General features: G+C 52.9%; 1 protein-coding gene across 2 annotated transcripts in view; it reads right to left on the reverse strand.

Moving 5' to 3' along the window:
- SORCS2 (sortilin related VPS10 domain containing receptor 2) overlaps window positions 1-20,875 on the reverse strand; it is a 387,174-nt gene that overhangs the window by 44,907 nt on the left and 321,392 nt on the right. For both annotated transcript variants that reach the window (XM_074320821.1, XM_019748208.2), the window contains exons 4-8: window positions 16,900-17,064; window positions 11,326-11,399; window positions 7,405-7,469; window positions 6,031-6,149; window positions 5,100-5,189 (exon numbers count right to left, since the gene is read on the reverse strand). In XM_074320821.1, coding sequence (XP_074176922.1) covers window positions 5,100-5,189; window positions 6,031-6,149; window positions 7,405-7,469; window positions 11,326-11,399; window positions 16,900-17,064 — 513 coding nt within the window. The remainder of the gene's footprint in view (window positions 1-5,099; window positions 5,190-6,030; window positions 6,150-7,404; window positions 7,470-11,325; window positions 11,400-16,899; window positions 17,065-20,875) is intronic.

Consider the following 20,875-nt stretch of genomic DNA (forward strand, 5'->3'; position numbering starts at 1 on the left):
ACATGCAAGGCAGCAGGAAGGAGGCAGGAATGAAGGAGAGAAAGGCTTGCCTTTAAAGGAAGGCTCTGAGGAATCCCACGTGACCGTTCCACTTACATCTCATTGGCCAGAGTTTAGAAACATGACCACGTGTAGCTGCAAGGGAAGCTGGGAAATGCAGTCTTTTAGCTGGTAAGCAATGTGCCAGCTAAAATCTGGAGTTTCTTAAACTAAGATGAAGAGGCAGAATGAATACGGAGAAGTTTCTAAGAGCTTCTATCCCTGTTACCTTCAGGAATGAGGAAGTGAGATTGTCCTGGAAAGGAGGACTGGAGAGGCAAGCAGGTAGAAATGGCACAGATATCTGTGTTATTGTCCCATTAGTTGTAGTGAATACATTCTAAAGAAGTCATATTGGAAAGTTTAAAAAATTATTAATAAGCATGGCAAGGGAAATTTCTCCATAGGTCTTTATATACAATTCACAACAGCCTAATGAACCAACACCTTCACCAGGTTGTTTCAGCACCTTGAATACATCAACTCTCTGTCTGCCAAGGTTTCTGATGAGAAATCTGGCAAATATCTTATTGAGGATCTCTTACACGTGACCAGTTTCTTCTCTCTTGCTGCTTTCAAGACAGTTTGATTCTATTATGTCTCGGTGTGGCTGTTGTGTTTCTGTTACTTGGAGTTCATTGCTTTTTAAAGACACCTATCTTTATGCCTTTCATCAATGCGGGGAAGTTTGGGCCACTCTTTCTTTAAATAATCTCTCTGCCCCTTTCTCTCTTTTCTCCTCGGGGACTCCCACAGTGTGTATGTTGGTCCACTTGGGTCCCACAGGTCCCTTAGCTGGTGTTCACTTTCTTTTAACATCTTTTTTCTTTCTGTCCCTTGGAGACAATAACTTCAATTGTCCTATATTCAAGTTCTCTGATTCTTTCTTCTGTCTACTCCAATATGCTTTTGAGTCCCTCTGGTGAATTTTTTTCCATTTCAATTATTGCTGTTTTTAGCTCCAGAATTTCTTTTTGGGTCCTTCCTATGTCTCCTATTTTTCGATATTTCCATTTTGTCCATATGTTGTTTTCTTGACTTTCTTCATGTTTTCCTTCAGTTCTTTGAACATCTTTAAGACAGCTGTATGAAAGTCTTTGTCTAGTAGGTCTGCCATCTGCTCGTTCTCAGGGACGATTTCGGTTGGTTTATTCTTTCCTTGAAATGGATCATACTTTCTTCGTATGACTTTTGATGTTGTTGTTGTTGAAAACTGGACATTTCAATATAATAATGTGGTAACTGGAAATCCGATTCTTCCCGCTTCCCCAGTGTTTGCAGTTTTGAGTTTTTGTTTCTGTTTGTGATGGTTGTAGGCTGTCTCTGTATCAGGGATCAGCCTGAGGTGCAAACTTAGGTTCTTCGTAGGCCTTGCTGAGCCTGCACTTTCCCCTGGGCATGCGTGGTGGTTTCTAAATTCTTCCACATATGTGGTAGCTTTCAAATGTCCTAGTCCTTGAGTATCTGGCTCCCAAAAGGGGAAAAGAAGGAAATAAAATTGGGGAATCAGGCTTTGGCCATGTAAATCCCTTGGAAGCTGCATCAGCTGGGTGTGGTTGCAATGATGGCTGCCAGGGGGGATGTCTGCAGCCCTTCCTCATCAAAAGCACAAATCAAGAATCAGAGCACAGACTCCCAGTATTTGGAGGACAAGGTCCTCATGCCCACTCTGGCTTCTGCAAGCATCCTGCTCCGGGAACAAGAGCACAGCTGCCTGCCACAGGGCCGGGGTGGGGGACGGGCAGCTCTACCATGGTAACAGCTAAAATCCTGGAAACTAACCTGATTTACCCTCTGAATATTCCCCTGAGAGCTGCAAGCCTTTGAGTAGACTCCAGACTTCCAAAATAGTTCTGTCAGACAGATCATGCCCCTGCAACAACTGTTGTCCAGGTGAGAAGATGGACTCCTGCTGCTTCTGACCCCCCATGTTCTCTGATGTCACTTCCACCTTTATTCTTAAGCTCTATGAATTGTATTTTATTTTATATAAATTGTCTGTTTATAGCCTTTACTATTGTCTGGGGGGTTAGGTAATATGACTATTTTTAAAAAAAATCATTACAAGTAAACAATTGATGCAAAGAATACTGATACATTTAGTAAAAACTGTTCACCCTTTACAGTTTTCACATATAGATGAGCTAAAATAGGAGAATGACACCACTTACACCTTTTAAAGTAGACAGAACATAGAAAGAAATGGTGTAACAACAAAATTTGGCAAAGCTGTGTTGAGACTAGTGTACCCTAACTTTGCCAGTGGCAGGTGGAACCCTTTTAGAACAGAATTGTGCTACACTAATATTTATATCCTTTGTCTGGAAGTTCTTAGACTTTAACTTCAGAAAATATGAAAAGAACTACCCGCAGGCACAATTATATTCATTGCCGTGCTGTTTATAATTATGAAAAATGGAAATAAACCAAATGTCTGAATACTAGGCTCAAGGTACGTCTCCTCAATTGAAAGTTTTGCAGTCATTTAAAGTGGGTATCATGTATCATTCTGAAAAAATTCTCATGATACAATGTCATGTGAAAGCAGCATGCCATGATTTAGCTACATACTACGTAAACGTTGCCTGGCACGTGGCCAGTGACTGCTGCAAGGAAAAACCAAACAGGGACCTGGTTGACGGGAAGGAGGCTACGGGTGAATTCTATTGTTTTCATGATGTTACTCAGGTAATTAAAGAAAAAAAAGTGAGGATGATTTAGGGGGAGGAAACAGGCAGGAGTTACAAATTCACCATAAAAGCACAAAATCTGAGTAGGAAATTCAATTAGCCGGATCTGCAAGTTGTTGGTGGCAGACACTGGGGTCTGGCCTTTCCCCTGAATTTGGTGAAGAGGAAGGAGGCCCGCTCTCTGGCTGGGCAAAGTTCTCAGCAAGGCAAGATGTGGTACTGAGGACCCCACAGGGCTTGGGGGCAGGGCAGCCTGTTCCCCAAGAGGAGCCCGATTCCCCCATCACCCTCAGCTGCCTGTTCCTGGGTCCTGGGCACAGGCCTCCAAGCAAGGACACTCAGTGCCAACGCAAATGCTACAGATCTGAGGGGTCCATGGTCTTCCCATGAAACTGAGTGACACGAGGGGCATGTACGTGTCTCCTTTCTGTCACCCGCTTATGATGTGGAGGCTGTATCTTCTATCATAGCCTCATGATTCTTTTCCATGCCCCTAATTTCCGCAGAAACGGGGAAGAAGGAAGCTAGCAGCTAATATACTCTCAAGGGCCTGCAGTAGGATTCACGCAGGGGAGCTTCTTGCAAACCCCACCAAGGGCTCTGAGAAACATGCACTCCCATCTCATGTATCTCATGTGCAGGGGGGATTCCTAGGGCCGGGGAGGTGCACCCAGCACCCAAGTCCACAGAGGTCGTGACCTGTGGCCGCAGGCTTCTTAGCACCCCCTTAGAAACAGCCTGGCTGTGATCCAACCCCCCCTCCCAGGAGAGGGGCAGTAATCGCAGTGCCCCCATCCCAATGCCAGAGGGAGCAGGGAGAGACCCTGGGATCCCCCTAACTCCTCCCACCCCGACACCTGGACACAGGGCCCAGGACACAGGACGCGGATGCTGCAGCCCCAGGGGGGAAGGAAAAGCTGCTCAGAAGCTGAAAGTCCCCTTATCCCCAGCGTTCGCCCTAAATGAAATCATTAGCTTTTAATTTACTTACTCAGCCAAGCCCGGAGTTAATCTGTTAAGCTTGATACTTTTCTTTCTTTCCTTTCTTTTCCTTTCCTCTTTTTAATTTTTTTTTTTTTTTTTTTTTTTTTTAAGCCTCATGTTCTTTTCCCATTTCAGGCTCAGGTGGGATCTGTCGGGGCCCAGAGCAGCAGCTCAGGACAGCTGAGGACTTCACACAATCCACTGTGCCCAGGCTTGCAGGGCCCGGAGCGTCCGCCTCCTCCCCCCCCACCCCTATTCTCTGCTCTTCCCAGGCCTCACTCCTGCCCCAGGGCCTTTGCACGTGCACTGCCTTCCACCTGACCAGCCCTCCTCCTACCTTTGGGCTTCAGACCAGTTACCCCCTCAGAGAAGCGTCCCTCCCGCCACCACTGTCTCTGCCTTTCGTTCCATTCATAATGCAAATCACAACTTGCGATTATTTTATATATCGGCACCTTGACTTTCTGCTGGTTTCCTCTCTAAAACCCCCAAGAACAGGAAACTGAGGTCTCTGATTCACAGCTACAGCATCAGTTTCTAGCTTGTATTTGATGCTCAATAAATACGTATGCAAGGGGAGGCACACAGTATGCTGGGCTCCAAAATCATGCACGTGGAGTGGAGATCTGCGAAGCAGGCCATCCAATGGCCTCTGGAGGGGGAGGCCACATGGGGCTGGTGTCAGACACTTCCAGGTCTGGGTTTGAGCCCTCCTTTGGTTTCTAGCTCGCTGTGTGACCTCAGACAGTTTACTCAGCCTCTCTGAACATCAATCGCCTCCCTTATAAAATGGGACTCACATGTCAGCAGGGAGGGCCGTGGAGTTCAGTCCTGAGGCAGGGCTAGGAGCAGGTCTAGGCAGCCCCCAGGTCCCCATTTTTGCCTGTCCAGGCAAGGGGAAGGAAGTAGCATTAACTAAAAACCTACTATGTGCCAGGTGCCAAACTAGGCAGTTGGAATGCAGAGGTGAATAAAACAGAAACTGCCCCCACTTCTCAAAACTAGCTGAGGGCAGGAAACTGACAGAGCGGTCCCCAGCACCTGGGTGTCAGGAAGGAGAAAGGTGGGGTGCAAGCAGGAAACAGAGGCCTAGAGCAGCCTGGAGGGTCCCTAGTAAGTGACTTTTCTCCTGAAGTCTCACGTGTGCAGGAGTTCTGAGGAAAGCCAGACGAGGCAGCGGGAAGAGCGAGCCAGAGGCCCCAGGTCAGCACAAAGCTGGAGGGGAGGGTGGGAGAGGAGACCAGTGAGAGCAAGCATGCACACACTTGCTCGCATCCATCCTGACGGGAACACTGAGCACCTGAGTACAAGTCCTGTTGTCCCACGAGTCAGTGCAGACCCAGGATGTGGCCACTGGGGCAGGTGGGACGAGGAAACCACTCTTACCTTTGGCAATGCGTACTTTGGCAACTTCATCAGGACAAATTCATTGCGACGATATGAGACGTAGTATTTGGTCTGGTTGGCTGAGGTGGCCTAACAGGAGGCAAGAGACATGTTTTTGAGGGGCTAGGTTTCCTGTCAAGCCAGAGCCTCATGAACGAAAAACTACACATTGTATCCAGCTGGTGAAAAGGCCATTTTACTTTGCTTATATCTGCTCCTCCTGAAATGGACAGACTTCTATTCATCCTTCAGAGCCCTACACCAAACACTCCTCCTCTGGGAAGTCTTCTTCCACCTCCTTCAGTTAGAACTAATCTCTTTCCTCCTGCTCTCTCAGCACCTTTTTCCCTTGCATCTGAGTTATGGAACAAGGTGGGAGGAACATCTAAGGTTTGAGCTATTCAGGAGAGGGATAGGCTGCTTTGAAAGGAGGGAGCTCCCCATCAGTGGAAGTAATCAAGAAGTGGTATGATCAGTTCGTTTTTCACTGGAGTTCCTGAATGGCCAGACTGCATGGTTCCTGAGGGTGGTCTCAGCTGTGATCTGAGCATGAGTGCTGCCCTGTGGATAGCTGGTGCCTGGTGGCCAGTAGCAATGACCAGTCTCAGCCCCCATCAGTTCCACAGTCACCCAGACCAAATGGAGCAAAATGGTTGTGGGCCTGCGGGCCCCGAGTTGTGGGAGTTTTCTGGGGAGCAGAAGGCAGGAGGAGCGGGCAGCGTCTTGAGTCAAGGTTCTGGCTCTGTGGGGCATTCTGGGGTTGCCTGCAGCCACGGCCACGGGGTGGGGTGGGGGGAAAGTGCAATTAAGTAGCCCTTGCAAGTCAAGGGGCCATCTCACTGCCTCCGCTGAGTGATTCCGTGTTCCCTAGAACGGCTCAGACTCCATGTCACCTACTGCCAATTTCCAGGTGCCCCACAAGCAACGGTACCTTAAAGAAGATGTAATCGTCCTGCATGGTTAGGGAGCTGTGGTCAATCGGGCCGGCAAAGGGTGCCGTCAGTGCCTGATCGGAGCAGTTGTGGATCTGGCAGGTGACGTAGCGGAACCCTGCAGGGGACGAGAGCCAGCCCCAGTCGCATGACCTCTCCAGTGCTGAGTCCAGCGGGGGGGAGGGAGGGGGCCAGGGCCAGGCTGCCAGACCACTGGATGCCGAGTGGATTCCGGCGCCCTCTGCGTGCCGGCCGCAGCACTGTGGCGGGTTCCTCGGTGGGTTGGAATTTCAAGGGGCCCTGTGGTCACACCTGCAGCTGCGTGGGGTGGCTCTGTGCCAGCCCTCTACTGCCATGAGCACTTTGATCCTCAGGAAGCTACTGGGGGTCCCACCTTACAGGTGAGCAGCTGAGGCTGAGGGAAGAGGTGAGGCACCTTGTCTAAAGCATGGCCATATGCCCACCGCCAGCTTTTCCTAAGGAGAGGCTGACGGGAGCAGACAGACCGACAGTGAGGGATCCAGGGAAGAGCTGAGGGTGCGGAAATGGGACAGGGACCCCAGAGCAGCTGCTGCCCACAGAGCGCTCGCCCATGCAGGCTGGTGCTAGGTGCTGTGTGTACGGACCCATTTCACAGTTGCAGGGACCGAGGTGCAGGGAGGTGGGGAAGCTTGCCCCGGCTCACGTGGCTGGCACAGGGCTGGCTGGGAGCTGAGCCGGTGTTTCTGTCCCAGCAGGACTTTTAATCTACCATCCACAACACTCGTCCTCTCCGGGGATGCATTCCTTGTTGTTGTCAGCTCCCACGCTAAGTGTGAACCAGCCGAGGTTTTCACTCCAAGAGAAACCGCGGGACGAGGCTCACAGTCCCGGGTGTCTGGAGGGGTTGCGGTCAGAGCCACGAGTGGTGATGGCCCCTCCACTCTTTCCCTCCCTGCAGCACGGGGGTCCCACGGCTCGTTCAACGGCCGGTTGCATCTGCTGTACCCCAACAGGCAGGGGCGGGGCTTTCTTGTTCAGCTCTGAGTCCCCAGCAGGGCATGAAGCCCCTGCCCCACCGAGGAGCAAGCCATCGGAGGACCCCTCACTGTCAAGCACTCAGCAAGTGCTAGGGGTGGGGGCCAGAGAGCGGGAAACACTCAATGTTCAGGGCCCAGAACAAATCGTCTCTTAATAGACTTTTCCACTGGAGCGGAGCGCCCTGACTTCAAATTATCTCCAGCTGGAAAACAAGCACATTTAAAATTACGCCCACTGGACCACGGCGAGGTCAGCTGTGCAGAGCCCGTGGCCCTGGAAGAGCCACTGAACATCGTGCACCGGCTGCGGGGCGAGGACCCAGGGCACAACGGCTGCACCCCCTCCCGGCTTACCTCCTCCGAGGTCCTGGACCTCCATGTGGACCAGGTCAGGGTCAGCGTCCACCCCAGACACGGCCCTGGAAAGGAACGGGGTCAGGCTGGAGTGGGAATGGGGTCCCCAGCCCTGGGTGTGGAGCCCGCATCGTGTGCTGCACCCCACGTAGTCACATGGCGTCCGGGTTCTAAGGACAGTCGCTCTGCGGGTGGGAGGGAGCCGGGGTTTCTGCCTGGCAGGGCGTGGAGTTTGCTGGGCCTTCCTGTGGCCTTCTCTATAGAAGACGTTCTCCTTTACAAAGACTTTCACATGAGTTGTGTGTGTTTTGTTTTGTCTTTTTTTTTTTTTTTTTTTTTTTAATGATCAAAATAACCTTAAGAGGCAGAAGCAGGCCTGGGAATATCCCCCTCATTTTGCAAAGTAGGAAACTGAGGCTCAGAGGAGCGAAGCCGCTGCCCCCAGGGTGCAGAGCTGTAGGCGGCAGAGCCAGGCTTCCCCCAGGTCCCTCTCCCTGCCTGGTGGCTCCTGGAATGCCACCCATCAAAGGGTGCCCTGCGGAAGGTACTGCTCTCGGCCGCTGGCCCCTCTGCGCTGCTGTTGGTCAGGGCTCAGGCAGCGGCTGGAATAGTGGGGACTGGCTGCCGATGGAGCATTCAAGGAGGCCCGAGAAGAAAGAGGTGGCAGGGACCTGCTAGGGTCGCAGGTCCATGGGCCGTGTCCTCCAGGGGAGCAGGGGTGGGCCAACTGCTTTCGCTCTGAACCCCAGCGCCGCCCAACACAGGGCCTGGCACCCAGGAGGTGACATGCAGAGTTTTCAACAGAAAGGAAACTTGGCAGTGGTGGTCCCGTGTTTCCCACTTTTTACTGTCATGTGTCAACTGGACTGGTTTTCTCTACGATGTCGACTTCCTTTAAAACCTCTATTTACTCAGCCTTCTCCTGAGCGTCATGCCTGCGTCTGGTGAGCTGATTCTATCTGTGGTGAAAACAGTCGTGCCGATATAACCATTACAAAGCCACTCAGTGAACCAACCCCTTGCCTGGACATGACTCTGACCAAGAGCAAAGTGAGGGTCAGGATGTGGAGGTCACTTCCCAGGTCACTCAGCACCAGGACAGGCATGCTGTCCTCCCTGCAGTGTCCCCACAGCGTCCTGACATGAGCTGTCCCATCACGGACAGCCCCCTGGCCCGAATCCGCCCCTTCCAGTTCTCAACCCGCCTCCCAATGGGCTTGACACCAGGGTCCCCCTCGGCTTCACCTTGTCCGGGGACAGGTGGCCCCTGCGGACAGGAGAAATCCACGAGGGGGTCTGCGTGCCGTGGCCCCCGACTCGGTGGCAGAGCGGGTGGGATCCCCACAGCACACTGACGTGTAAGCCGTGGGCTTCAGCCCCCGTCACTCTGACCCTCCACAGAGTCTTGATTGCAAGGTGAAGTGTTGATTTCGGCTTTTGTGAATAGACCATTTGTAAGCTCTATGGAAGGAGGTCTCCTGCCTGACATTTTCCTCTCTTTTCTGGACAAAGACGGGCATTGTTCCCTTTACCAGGAAACAATGTGTTCTCTCGAGAACACAAGTGAAGAGTGAATGCTGCTCTCTGCACAGCCTGTGCCCGGGGCACGTGTGGCCCGAGGGACGCCAGGCCCCGTCCACACCATCTCACTGATGGGTCCTCAGCTGGCAGATGGAATTTTAGTCTGACAATCCGTCATCTGTAGGGTGGAGTGACGACATCAGCCTGGTCACTCATCCCCTCAGTCACTCTCTCCTTTCCCTCCTGCCCTCCACACTCCATCTGCTCACCACTCCCATTCCCGTCACTCTCTCACTCCCCCATCAGAGCATCTCCCACAGTGATTTCCCGACATGCTCAGGCCTTGGAAAGGGCAAGGGAGCAGTGCAGGCCTGAGGCCTGGCCCCCACCCAGAGACCCTGGCACTCAGGTTGGGAAGCCCAGAGACACTGCATTTATAGCAGTTAGAGCCTGGCTCCCTGCAGGACAGTGTTGCCCCCTGCACCTGCCTGTCCATCAGGTTCCCTGAAGATGGTATTTGGGGACGGCCCCGGGCCTGGCTCCAAACACTAGTTAGAAGTAGCAGTCACATGACACGACCCATGGGCAAGCAGATCTCTGGGAAGAGCCAAGTGCTCTGGGAGCGTGAGCAATGGATTTTTATCTCTTGGATACTAAGGGCAGTTCTGATTCGCTCACAGTCACCACGACCACGCCTATGGGGGTGGCCTACCTCCTCAGAGGTCCTGCCCCTTGGCCCACACTGGACAGCCCTGCAGCTGCAAGAAGAGGAAGGCTGAGGCTTCCCTAGGTGAGCTCAGCTTGAGTGGAGAAGCAACATAGAAACGCCTGTGGAAATGCCGCAGCCAGACTGCCTGGCCAACAGCATGGCCACTGGCCACAGGCAGAGGCGGCCATGGCCCGGGGCTGCTGCTTTTGGGCAGCGTGACCCAGGACAAGGGTCCTAGCCAATCTGAGCCTCAGTTTCTCCCTCTGTAACATGAGGGGTGACAATCAGGGGCTTCTGTGTGGATTCTACAGACGAGGATTTAAACCCTCAGGCTGGTTTGTGCCTGGCAGGTGGTCGGCCATAGTTGTGATTTTGTTCCGGGGCCACTGAGACACTAATGGGGAGGGCGGTGGACAGAGCTCCCTGGGGGCTGGGAACACGGGGGGTCCCCACCCAGGGGCCCCTGACGGAGCTCACTTGTTTGTCTCCTCAAAAACAGTCACGAGTCCCAGTGTCAGACAGAACAGGGGTCTTGGGCAATTCCTGATGCTCATTCAAGGACAAAGAGCCCCTTGGAAATGCTGTCAAAACGGCATCGTTCACCACTTACAACAGGCCCATCACCGCTGTCACCACATTCCAGGAGAGACAGGGCCCAGCGGCCGCTGTGATTCTCTCTCCCGAATAACAACTCAGAGCCATTTGAGAAAATGGGGGCAGAATTTGATTTGCTTGAGTTAATAAGATGTTTGAATTAGTGCCAATTTACCTTTCAGTATCTGCAGGCGGTGGGAGAGGTCTCTGGGGAGCCTGGACAGGGTTGGAGCTGGGACTGGACCCCACAAGGCAGAGCTCCCGGCTCCGCCATTTCCCCAGCCGCAAGGCTCAGAACTCCCACCTCCTTGCACCCTCCCCACCTCCGTGAGCCCTTGGGGCCAGCAGTTGCCACCAGTGACAAGGCCGGTGATTGGTGGCGGCACTCTGGTTTCTGAGGAAGGAAGCGGCCCCCCCGTGGACGGACGCGTGGAAAGAAGGCCATCTCTTGTCCCCACAGCTAAAGGCCTGCAGCCCAGGAGCCAGCATTCCAGAGAGGAGACAAAGGCTCCCTGCAGCCTTGTGCCCTTCAGTCCGGAAGGGTGGGGGGTTGCTGCACAAAGGAGGGGTGTGTGTGTGTGTGTGTGTGTGTGTGTGTGTGTGTGTGTGTGTGTGCGCGCGCGCGCGCGCACGCGCATGTGTACATATAAGAAAGAGCAATTGAGGAGAAAGAACGCCACGTAGCTGCACGTATCTCCAAAGGCAGGTAACAGGAGGCTGGATGGCACGTGGCTGGTGGGGGGAACGTGGGCTCTGAGCAGGCCCTGCCCCGAACCTTGACCCCGACCTCGACCTTGGCAAGTACTTGTCCTCCATGGGCCTCATTCCCTCATCAAACAAGAGTTTCCTGAGCATCAGTTTCCTCTTTGGCACAGAGAGACCACAATATGGTTCCAAGAGCTCGTGGAGCGGCTCCCAGGAGAACACAAGCGAGAAGCGCGTGCTGCTGTCTGCACAGCCTGTGCCCAGGGTACACACCAGAAGAACCCTCTGGAGATCCCCTGGGGTGAGGAGGTACAGGGCGGGCACAGAGCAGCAGCGGGGAGCCCAGAGCTGGGGGCCCTTGGGGCTGAGGCTCGCTTTCCAGGTGCTCTCACCAGAACACGTGGTCTTTGGTCACTCGCTCCTGCAGAAGTGTCCACTTCTTCCCCAGGTCAGATGACACGTAGAGCTGGAAGGAAGAAAGAAGAGAAAGGAAAGTTTGGTCAGGATGTGAGAAATGAGCCTCTCGTGAGAGATGGTGAGGTCCCCTCCATGATGAAAGCGTCTTGTCCAGCCCTGGCTGAGCGCGTGCTGGGGCAGGCCCTGAGCTCACATGGGGGTACAGACCAAGCCCCATGAGGCTGAAGGGTGGGTGTGGGGGCTCCACAAAGAGCCACTCCTGCCCCCAGGCCAGCTGGTAGGAGCCGAGAGAAGAGGTTGTCCAGGGAGAAGCCAGGCAGGCCTCCCAGTTTTGCTTCCTACTTCTCTGTGGGAGCCAGTACTGCTCAGGGCACACATCCTCCTCTGACCTGTCTGTCACCAAGCCTAGCCCGGGCCCACGGCTGCTGGGTAGGCTGAGTGAGTGAGCAAACGTGACTCTAGGGCAGGGGCTGCCAAACTTTTCTACAAAGCACCAGGTAGTCAATACTTTCGGCTTTTCAGGCCACAATGTCTCTGTGACAGCCACTCAGCTCTGCCTTCGGAGCCAGAAAGCTGCCAGAGACAGCACGTAACAAGTGGGCGTGGCTGCGTGCCAATAAAACTTTATTCACGAAAGCAGGTGGCGGGCCATTGTCTGCTGACACCTGCTCTAGGGCACATGGTCAGAAATCATCACCTTTCATATTTAAAAAGGGCTTTTTGGAAAGTTTTCATCCTTTAGAACGTAAGCTCCCGGGAGGGCCTGGAACTCATCTATCTTACTGAGCAGGTGCATTCGTGCCTGGTATGTATGCAGTAGATGCTCAATAATTATCTGTGAATTGAGCAACTGGTTGTACTGAATTTTCATTAGGGCCCCAATGGCAAAGCCTGGTAGCAGCTGTGGCCTTTCATGGAGCCAGGCACTGAGCTAAGAGCTTATTAAAAGCTACTTTATTTAACACACACACACACACACACACACCCATAAGATAGGTAATTTCTCCCCTTTACAGATGGAAGAATTGAAACTCAGAAAGGTTAAGTAAGTTGCTCAAGGTCACACAGTGTTTGCTTACAGCAGCAAGTCCCATCTTGTAGACCCGGGCGTAATGTGCTGATGGCTGAGGAGTCCCCCCAGGGAGGATGACCCATCCCCTCTAGTCTTTTCTCTGGGTCGTCTGAGTGACCCAGACAGGCCAGGGCCAGTTCCACCTCGTATCTCAATTTACCCATCTGCAAATCAGGAGAGCACGGCCCATATCCTCAGGCAATAAGTGAATAAAAAAATGAGTCTGTAGCCATCAGCTTTTGGGAGCCGGGTAATAAAACCTCCGCATTAATGGTGGCATTATCACGGCCAGCACGGCGAGGCACCTGCATTTATGACGCCTGCCCTGGAACTTTACGAAGCCGCCCCAATTTGTTCTCCTGGGAGGTAATTTTATAATGCGTCATCAATTGCTGCAGAAACACGACGTTTCTGCATAATAAAAGACAAGCACCGGCAAATAAATAAGAATAAACACACCAGGGACATCCGTTACTGCAGCTGAAACCTGCACAGTGACGTCCTGTAGAAGGGCTGATTGCCTGTCGATTGCTTATCTAAGAAAGGAGGGGAGGCTCTGTACCAGGGCACACACATGAGCAATCAGGAGTCAGAGCAGGAGAAACCAAGGTAAAGGCCGAGCGTGATGTCAGGGGAATGTGGATTCACAGGAGCGCATGCCAGGGGTTCCTACGATTATCAGATGCACTGCGATCCAGCCCTGGCGTTCAGTGCACGTCGGGTGCAGTGGTTGGGACGCAGAAGCCCTCCCTCCCTCACCATAGGGTCCTCGTACTGCAGAGGCTGCAAAGCTGAGACCCAGCCTTGCTTAGACTCCTCTTGCAACTAGAGCTCTGGGTCAGATGGATGCACTCGTGCGAGGTCTGGAGGGTGGAAGTGACATCGAGATGCGTTCCTGGTGCCTCTGGCCATTTTTGCTGGCCAGCACGGGGGACGTGCTCTGGCATCCAACCTCCAGCTTGGGAAGGTGGAGGGACGGTGATGGAGGAGGCAGCAGCTGGACTCTGCACTCGTGTCCAACGCCTAGTTTGCAGACGTTGCCAGGCAGTGTGGCAATGTAACAGTGGCACGTTCAGAGGCCCAGGTCTCAGCACAGCCGAGTGCTCTTGACCTTGGTAAGTGGTTCCTCACCTTCCTGACAGGCAGAGGAAGAAGATCCCCAGGTGGGAGAGCCCCACGGGCTTCTGGGAGGCTCCTTGCAAGTCCGGCCTGAAGCCCCCTCCTGCACACCCCCAAGACGTTAGAGAGCACCCAGTCCCGTGGGGAGCGACTGCCTGACTCCCACTTCCTTTTGATTCCAGGAGCCTAATGGGGTTTGCTGAGCCTTGAGAGAGAAACCACTGCATTTAGGCTCTCACTGTCCACAGTAAAGGAGGGAACTAAACGTAGGAGACAGGGCAATCTGAAGGTGGGTGGATACTCCGTTTGCTCGAGGAAGGGGCAGGAATCTGGGAGGAAAACAGGGCATTTGATTTTGTATAAATCTGCAAGTCCTCTGAGTAGAATATTCATGCCCACCCCTGCTGACTCTGGGTTTGGCATGTGACTTGCTCTGGCCAATGGTGTGAGGGGATGTGATGTATTCCCAGTGAAAGCAGACACACTACAGGGGCTTGTGTGGTGTCCTCTGCCCCCCAGAGCCTCTGCCCTCCACCACAAGAGCAGCATGTCCCTGGTAACCACTGGTTGCAGGATAAGAGACATACGGAGACCTGAGCCCTCCCAGTCGCCAGGAGCCCTGTCTTGTCAATCCCAGAAGAATCTGGCAGACCCCCAGCCGACCCCCAGACCCAGCAGGAGCAAGAAACAATGCTTGTTACTGTGTGCCACAGGCAGGGCCTGTGTGTCACTCAGTGTCACGGGAGCAGAGACCTGCCTGGTACAGCAGGTCTGCCAGAGCCTAAGGCAGCATTGCTCCAAAGCCGTCCTGCCTCTTGGGGGTTAGGGAGCCCTGAAAAAACCACAGCCCTGTTGTCATTGTTACTAATTTCCTCAAATTCCTCATTCCTTTTACAACCATAACTAAGTCTTTTTTCTCTCCTTTTTCTTTCCTACAGTCACAGAAAAGAACCAAGGAAAAGAACTGAGATTTCAGCTCCATTAATTTTTCAGGGCACCATAAATTAAGGAGCAATTGCAATGCAGTCAATTTCTGCAGGAAAATAAGTCTCTGTGATTGTGCTTTGGTCTAATTACATGGAAGGCTAAGTAGCGCTATTAATACCCAGAAGCACGCGCTGTCCCAACGGAAGGTGCCGGGAGCAGAGAGGCAGCCTCTGAGGCCAGAGGAATTCGGGGATGCCCGTCAGAAGACCAGACCTTGGCGAGGAGCCCAGGTTCTGTCGCAAGCCATGGCTCAGCCACCCAGGGGTCTCCATTCGGAGGGCCCTGACCTGCGTGATCACTACTGACAGAAATTCATCATTCACTTCTTCATTCATTCACCCAACTGCCATCCATCCATTTATACCACCCATCCATCCATCCATCCAACAAATATTTTCAGTCAGGAACTTGAGATAAAATGGTGAAAACAACCAGACGTCGCCTCTGCCCTGAAGGCGCTTACGTGAAGTGTGTGTTTAGGGTGCAGGCCACCAACAAATAATAGCACAAATATGTAATTACACATTGTGATCAGTCCGGGAAAGAGGTGCTGGAATCTGGAAGCGTGTGGAGCAGTGGGGCCCCAGCAGGCCTGGGGGTGCAGAGAAAGCCTCCTGAAATGGACAGCTTCCATCTGCGTCCAGGTCCAGGCCCTGCCGCTTCTCTGCCCTGGAGGCCAGCTGTGTAGACGGCATCCACAGGCTCCTCCCCTCTGGCTTCTGCTGGGATTTGGCCCATGGGAGGCACTGGGAGAAGACTGGAGGGCAGGGGAGAGAGGCTGGGGGGATGAGTCCTGCTCACCTACGGCCCGGCTGCCGTCTGGGAGGCCCTGAGCTGCTAGGTCCAGGGCCGGCCGCCTCCGGATGCCTATCGAGGGGCCATGCCTCTCACTGGGCTTGATGGCAGGCTGAAAACGGCCCTAAAAAAGCCACGTCCTAGACCCTGGGACCTGTGAATGGGACCTGACAGGGCAAAGGACTTTGCAGATGTGATTCAGTGAAGATCTTTAGATGGTAAGGTTGTCCTGGATTATCCAGGTGGGCCAGACGGACATCACCCGCTACACACACACACACACACACACATGTGCACACAGTCACACGTACACACATGTATGTGCACAGTCACACAATACACATATGTGCACACAAGTCACACGTGCATGCACTGCACACACACGCACAGTCACACACACGTATGTGCACACACACAGTCACACACACATATGTGCACACACGCACACAGTCACAAGCACATGCACACACATGTATGTGCACACACGCACACAGTCACACACACGTATGTGCACGTGCACATACAGTTACACACGTATGTGCACGCACACACAGTCACACACACGTATGTGCACGTGCACCACCATGTGAAGACGAGCAGAGAGAGGTGACAACGCTGCCGTTGAGAGCAGAGTGATTCCTTCGCAAACCAGAGGACGCAAGAGGGAGGCTTCTCCAGGCTCCAGAGGAAGCGCCGCCCTGAACACCTGGACTGTGGCCCAGGGAAACGGGCTTTGGGCTTCTGGCCTTCAGAACTTGAGAGAATTAACTTCTACGGGTGGAAGCTGTGGAGTCTGTGGCCCTGGGGTACAGTGGCCGCAGGAAGGCCTGCACTTCTCCTTCCCACCCCCAAGGCGCCTCCTCAGCCCTCAGGACCGGGGGTGGGGACACTCTCACACCCCACGCTGGCCCTGGAAAGAGCCCTACACCACTAGGGTCTCCTGGGTCGCCCATGAGGGTGCCCCTGGGCTCCTGGGGCTGGTACACACAGCCCCACAGGAGGGGATGCTGACTTGGGACCTGAAGGCCAATTCACTGTTCTTGGTGGAAGATGGTTCCAGGCTGAGGGAAAGGCCCATGAGCTGGCATGGGAGGGTGTGTGGAATGTTCCAGAAGTGGAAGAAGGCCTCGGTGGCTGACAAGCAGAGGGGAAGCAGAGTGGAAAAATCCTAATAATTATCTGCTATGTATAGATCTCGCCTCACATGCCTTAAGTGCCCCTTTCACCTCCTGTCCACTCAGCTGTCATACAGCAGGTGCTCCTGACAGCTGACACCCGGCCACACGGGCCTCAGGCAGAGGACATGGTGGGGTCCGGCACCTCCAGCCCCGGGGCTCCTCTCGGCCAGCCCAGGGCTTCCGGGTCCCCCACGATGGAAAACATCACCCGAGGAGCGGTGGAGCCATGCTCTGCGCCCGCTTCCCCCCGCCCAGCGCCCATCCCCTCAGCTGGCGCCCGCCCCCCCATTTGGCACCCGCACACCCCCCCCCCCCGCCTGGCGCCCATCGCCTCAGCTGGCACCTGCCCCCATTTGGCACCCGCACCCCCACCTGGCGCCTGCCCCCCGCCCGCTCACCTTGCTCTCCTTGCTGTAAGCCAGGACCTTGTCCTCCTCCCTGGGGTGGAAAATCAGTGTCTCCACAGAAAAGGGGATGAGTTGCTTCTGGAAGGTGGTGCCCTCGTCCGTGCTGAGGAACAGGCTGTCATCCCGGTCGCCCAGCGACGAGCTCACGAGGATGATCTGAAACACAAAGCCGGGCACGTGAGAGGCGCACACTGGGATTCCAGACAACTGAGGTCCAGCTCGAAGTCTGTGCCGCCTCAGGTGAGCTGACTTACCATCTGTGCCTCAGTTTCCTGTCTGCAAAGCGGTGGAAAGAGCCTGGCGCCAGGAACCGAGCGAGCCCACAGTGAAAGCCTAGTAGGAGCGTGCCCAGGCTGTCATTAGACCTCTGGGAGGCCATTCTTATTAGGCTGTGAGTCCTCAGCTTGGCGGGGGGGGGGGGGGGGAACTGAGGCACAGGAGGGGACGCAAACTACTGAGGTCACAAGCCAGGCAGAACGGCGCCAAAGTCTGGGTCTGAGCAGGACTCCTGGGCCCTGTGCTGGGCCACCCCTCCAGGGTGAGTCCACGCGGGACAGGGTGTTCCAGCTGGGCCTGGTGCCAGCGAGTGGGGCGGGGGTGGGACTAGCCTGGGGGGGTGAGAACTGGGCACGGCTTTCCTAAGGGAGGGTGTGAGCCAGTGAGACGCCTTCTGCATGTGTGGACACCCCACTGTGATGGCAATTCCTCTAGAAGACAATTCAGCACACTGAGCATAAATTGATAAGCTGCACAAAACTCCTGCCTTTACGTGAACAAATGGTAACCCGCTACCTTCTTTCTTTCCAGGAAAACCTTAATGAGCTCCCCAGGTACATTAATTAGTCTCCTTGAGCATAAACCCCTTCTTTCCCTAGCAAACCAAGGCTCTGACGGAGATGGATGTGGCATTCACAGAGCCTGGTTCCTGGGTGACTTTGCCCCTGGAGGGTGGCAAGAATATCCCTGCAGATGTGCCTTGAGGTGTGGTTTACACATAGGAACATTGGGAGGAGGGGCTGAGGAATGGTTAGCGGAGCCCAGGATCCCATGATAATGTTTACAGAGAATGATTAACTACAAGGGAGCATATATGCTCATGGAAAAAGCAGGGTACAAAATTATAAGCAAGTATAATTTCTGCACCTTTCACATCGACACAATTATGAGGAAGTATATTATAATTTTGTCAATGGTAAGTGTATAAAAGTAAGTATAATTTGCCAGTGGAAAATGCACAGAAATAAGAATGAAAGGATTATTATGCAGCCATAAAAAAAAGGATAAAATTTTGCCATTTGTAACAACATGGATGGACCTTGAGGGCATTACTCTAATGAGTAAGTCAGACACAGAAAGACAAATACCATATGATCTCACTTATATGTGGAATCCTACAAAAAGAAAGAAGGAAAGCCAAACTCATAGATACAGAGAACAAACTGGTGGTTGCCAAGCTGGGGCTGAGGGAGGGTGAAATGGGTGACGGGGGTCAAAAGGTACAAGCTTCCGGTTATAAAACACAGAAGTCCAGGGATGTAATGACCAGCGTGGTGACTAATCATCCTGTGTTGTGTATTTGAAAGTTACTAAGAGAGTAGATCTTGAAACATCTCATCACAAGAAAAAAATTTTTGTAACTACAGGAAGTCACAGATATTATTATAATGAGACGTACTGTGGTGATCATTTTGCAGTATATACACATATCGAATCATTATGTCGAACACCTGAAACTAATACAATGTTGCATGTCAACAATACGTCAATTTTAAACAAAGAATGGAGGGAAACACGGGGGCGTTACTAGTGGTTGGTTTTAAGTGGTGGGGTTAGAAGGAATTTATTCTTTTTATTTTAAATAAACTTTTATTTGGGAGTAGTTTTAAATTTACAGAAAAGTTGCAAAGAGAGTTTGCAGCCACCCCACGCCCAGTTTCCTACTATTAGCATCTTCTGTTAGTGTGATACACTTGGCACAACTAAGGCACTGCTGTGGCACACCGGTGTCATCGGAACTCCACACCTTGTTCCGATTTCACCAGTTTTCCCACTAATGTCATCTTCTGTCCCCGCATCCCATCCAGGACACCACGTTTAGTTGTCACGTCTCTTAGGCCCCTCTGGGCTGTGATGACAGTTTCTCACTCCTTGTTTCCCATGACCTTGACAGTTTTGAGGAGTCCTGGTCTGGCATTGTGTGGAAGGTCCCTCAATTTCCGTCTGTCTGATGTTTTTCTCCTGGAGATACCGGGGTTCCGGGTTTCTGGGAGGAGGACCAAGAGCGGGAGTGCCATCCTCATGGCAGCATATCCAGGCCACACATACTGTCCACGTGACCCGTCACTGGTCATGTGACCCTTGCTGGCCGGGTTGTCTGCTCGGCGTTCCTTACTGTTCAGGCCCTCTCTTCCCCCTTCCACGTTGTCCCTTTGGAAGGAAGTCGCTGAGCACAGCCCTGCCCTGAGGAACGGGGGGTCGGCTCCCCTCCTCATCTCTTCTCCCCGTTTGTTTACTTAGTCTATCATTTATTTATATCACCATGAACTCATGAATATGTATTTTATACTGTGAGTTGTAAGTCAATACTATGGTGTTATTTTGTTGCCCACATTGCTCCAGCTCTGGCTGTTGGGAGCTCTCTGGGGCGCCCGGGTCTCCTCTGACATAACCCCCTTGTCCTGCCCTGCTGCTTCTAAATGTCAACACTGTACCTGGCTTTCCTGGATAATCAGGGAAACGTGACAGGCCATCAAGGCTTCTGACACAGCTCGCTGAATATGGCAGGGTTCACTCACCATCCATGCCGTGCTCTGAGGCCAGGCTCCGCGCCCCACCCCAGGGCAGCGACCTGCAGTGCCATTCAGCCAGGCAAGCCCACATTTCCCTCATTAAAGCACTTTTCTCATGATGCATTTTTCAGGGTGTTCTTACAAGGCAATTACTATTTACTTCTTTACCTCCCCAGTCAGACAGCCCCGGAGCACAGTGACAGTGACTTAACTCCTCCTTTGTGCCTCTAGCAGCTGGCTCAGGCCACGTGGGGTGGTGAGTTAACCCATGCCTGACGGCTACGTGCATGCATGCATGCATGAATGAATGAATGAATGAATGAATGAATGAGGGAAAGAACAGCTCCATCTCGGCTTGTGACGCTTAAGGGAATTGTCTGCTTTTGTCCTGTGGGAGGAAAGCACTGCCAGAGTTGTTTAAGTAGCCTAGAGAGCAGCAGTCATTAAAACAAAAAATCTCATTCACTTATTCCTCTCACTGCTCACGTATCACCCATCCATGAAGGCCCATTCATTCATTCATTCATTCATTCTTCCAGAGTTACTAAAACCACAGGTCAAGCCAGGATTTAGGTAGACACAGGGCTTTGTGGGGAAAATAGCATTCAGATTTAGGGCAAGCCTGAGGACAAGAAGAGGGCTTCCGGAGGGGGGGACACCCAGATGAGCCTTGAAGAATGGATGGAAATTTGGCTCACAGGCTCAGAGCGGATGTTTCAGGCAGAGGACAGCATGACCAAAGCACACAGGCGGGCGACCCGCTTCAGCCTCACCTCTCCCATCCCTCAGGATCCGTCATGAGCCACCTCAAACTCCTGCTGTATTTCTCTAGTTTGCGGAGACCGTTCCCATCTGACAGACCTTGCATGCATGGTTCCCCCTGGCTGGAATGTGCAGTGGGACCAACATCCCTCCCACCTCACAATTGGTAATTCAGAATCACATTCTAAAAGTTCAAAATGACACAAAATCCATGTGTGATGAAATTAAAATAGCTTCTTTCAAACTTTCTGAGCCCCAAATTCTGAACAACTTCAACAAAGCTGAATGTTTTTCACTTATTTTTGCATCCCTGCTTTGCAGGGCCCCCAGCTGGAGTTTAGCCTGTTCGTGTGGTGGGTGGAATGCCCTCCTCCTCGTTATGTGCTTGTCAAACACCTCCTTATGCCATTCCAAAG

The sequence above is a fragment of the Rhinolophus sinicus genome, linkage group LG02 (assembly GCF_036562045.2).
Source record: "Rhinolophus sinicus isolate RSC01 linkage group LG02, ASM3656204v1, whole genome shotgun sequence".
NCBI lineage: Eukaryota > Metazoa > Chordata > Mammalia > Chiroptera > Rhinolophidae > Rhinolophus > Rhinolophus sinicus.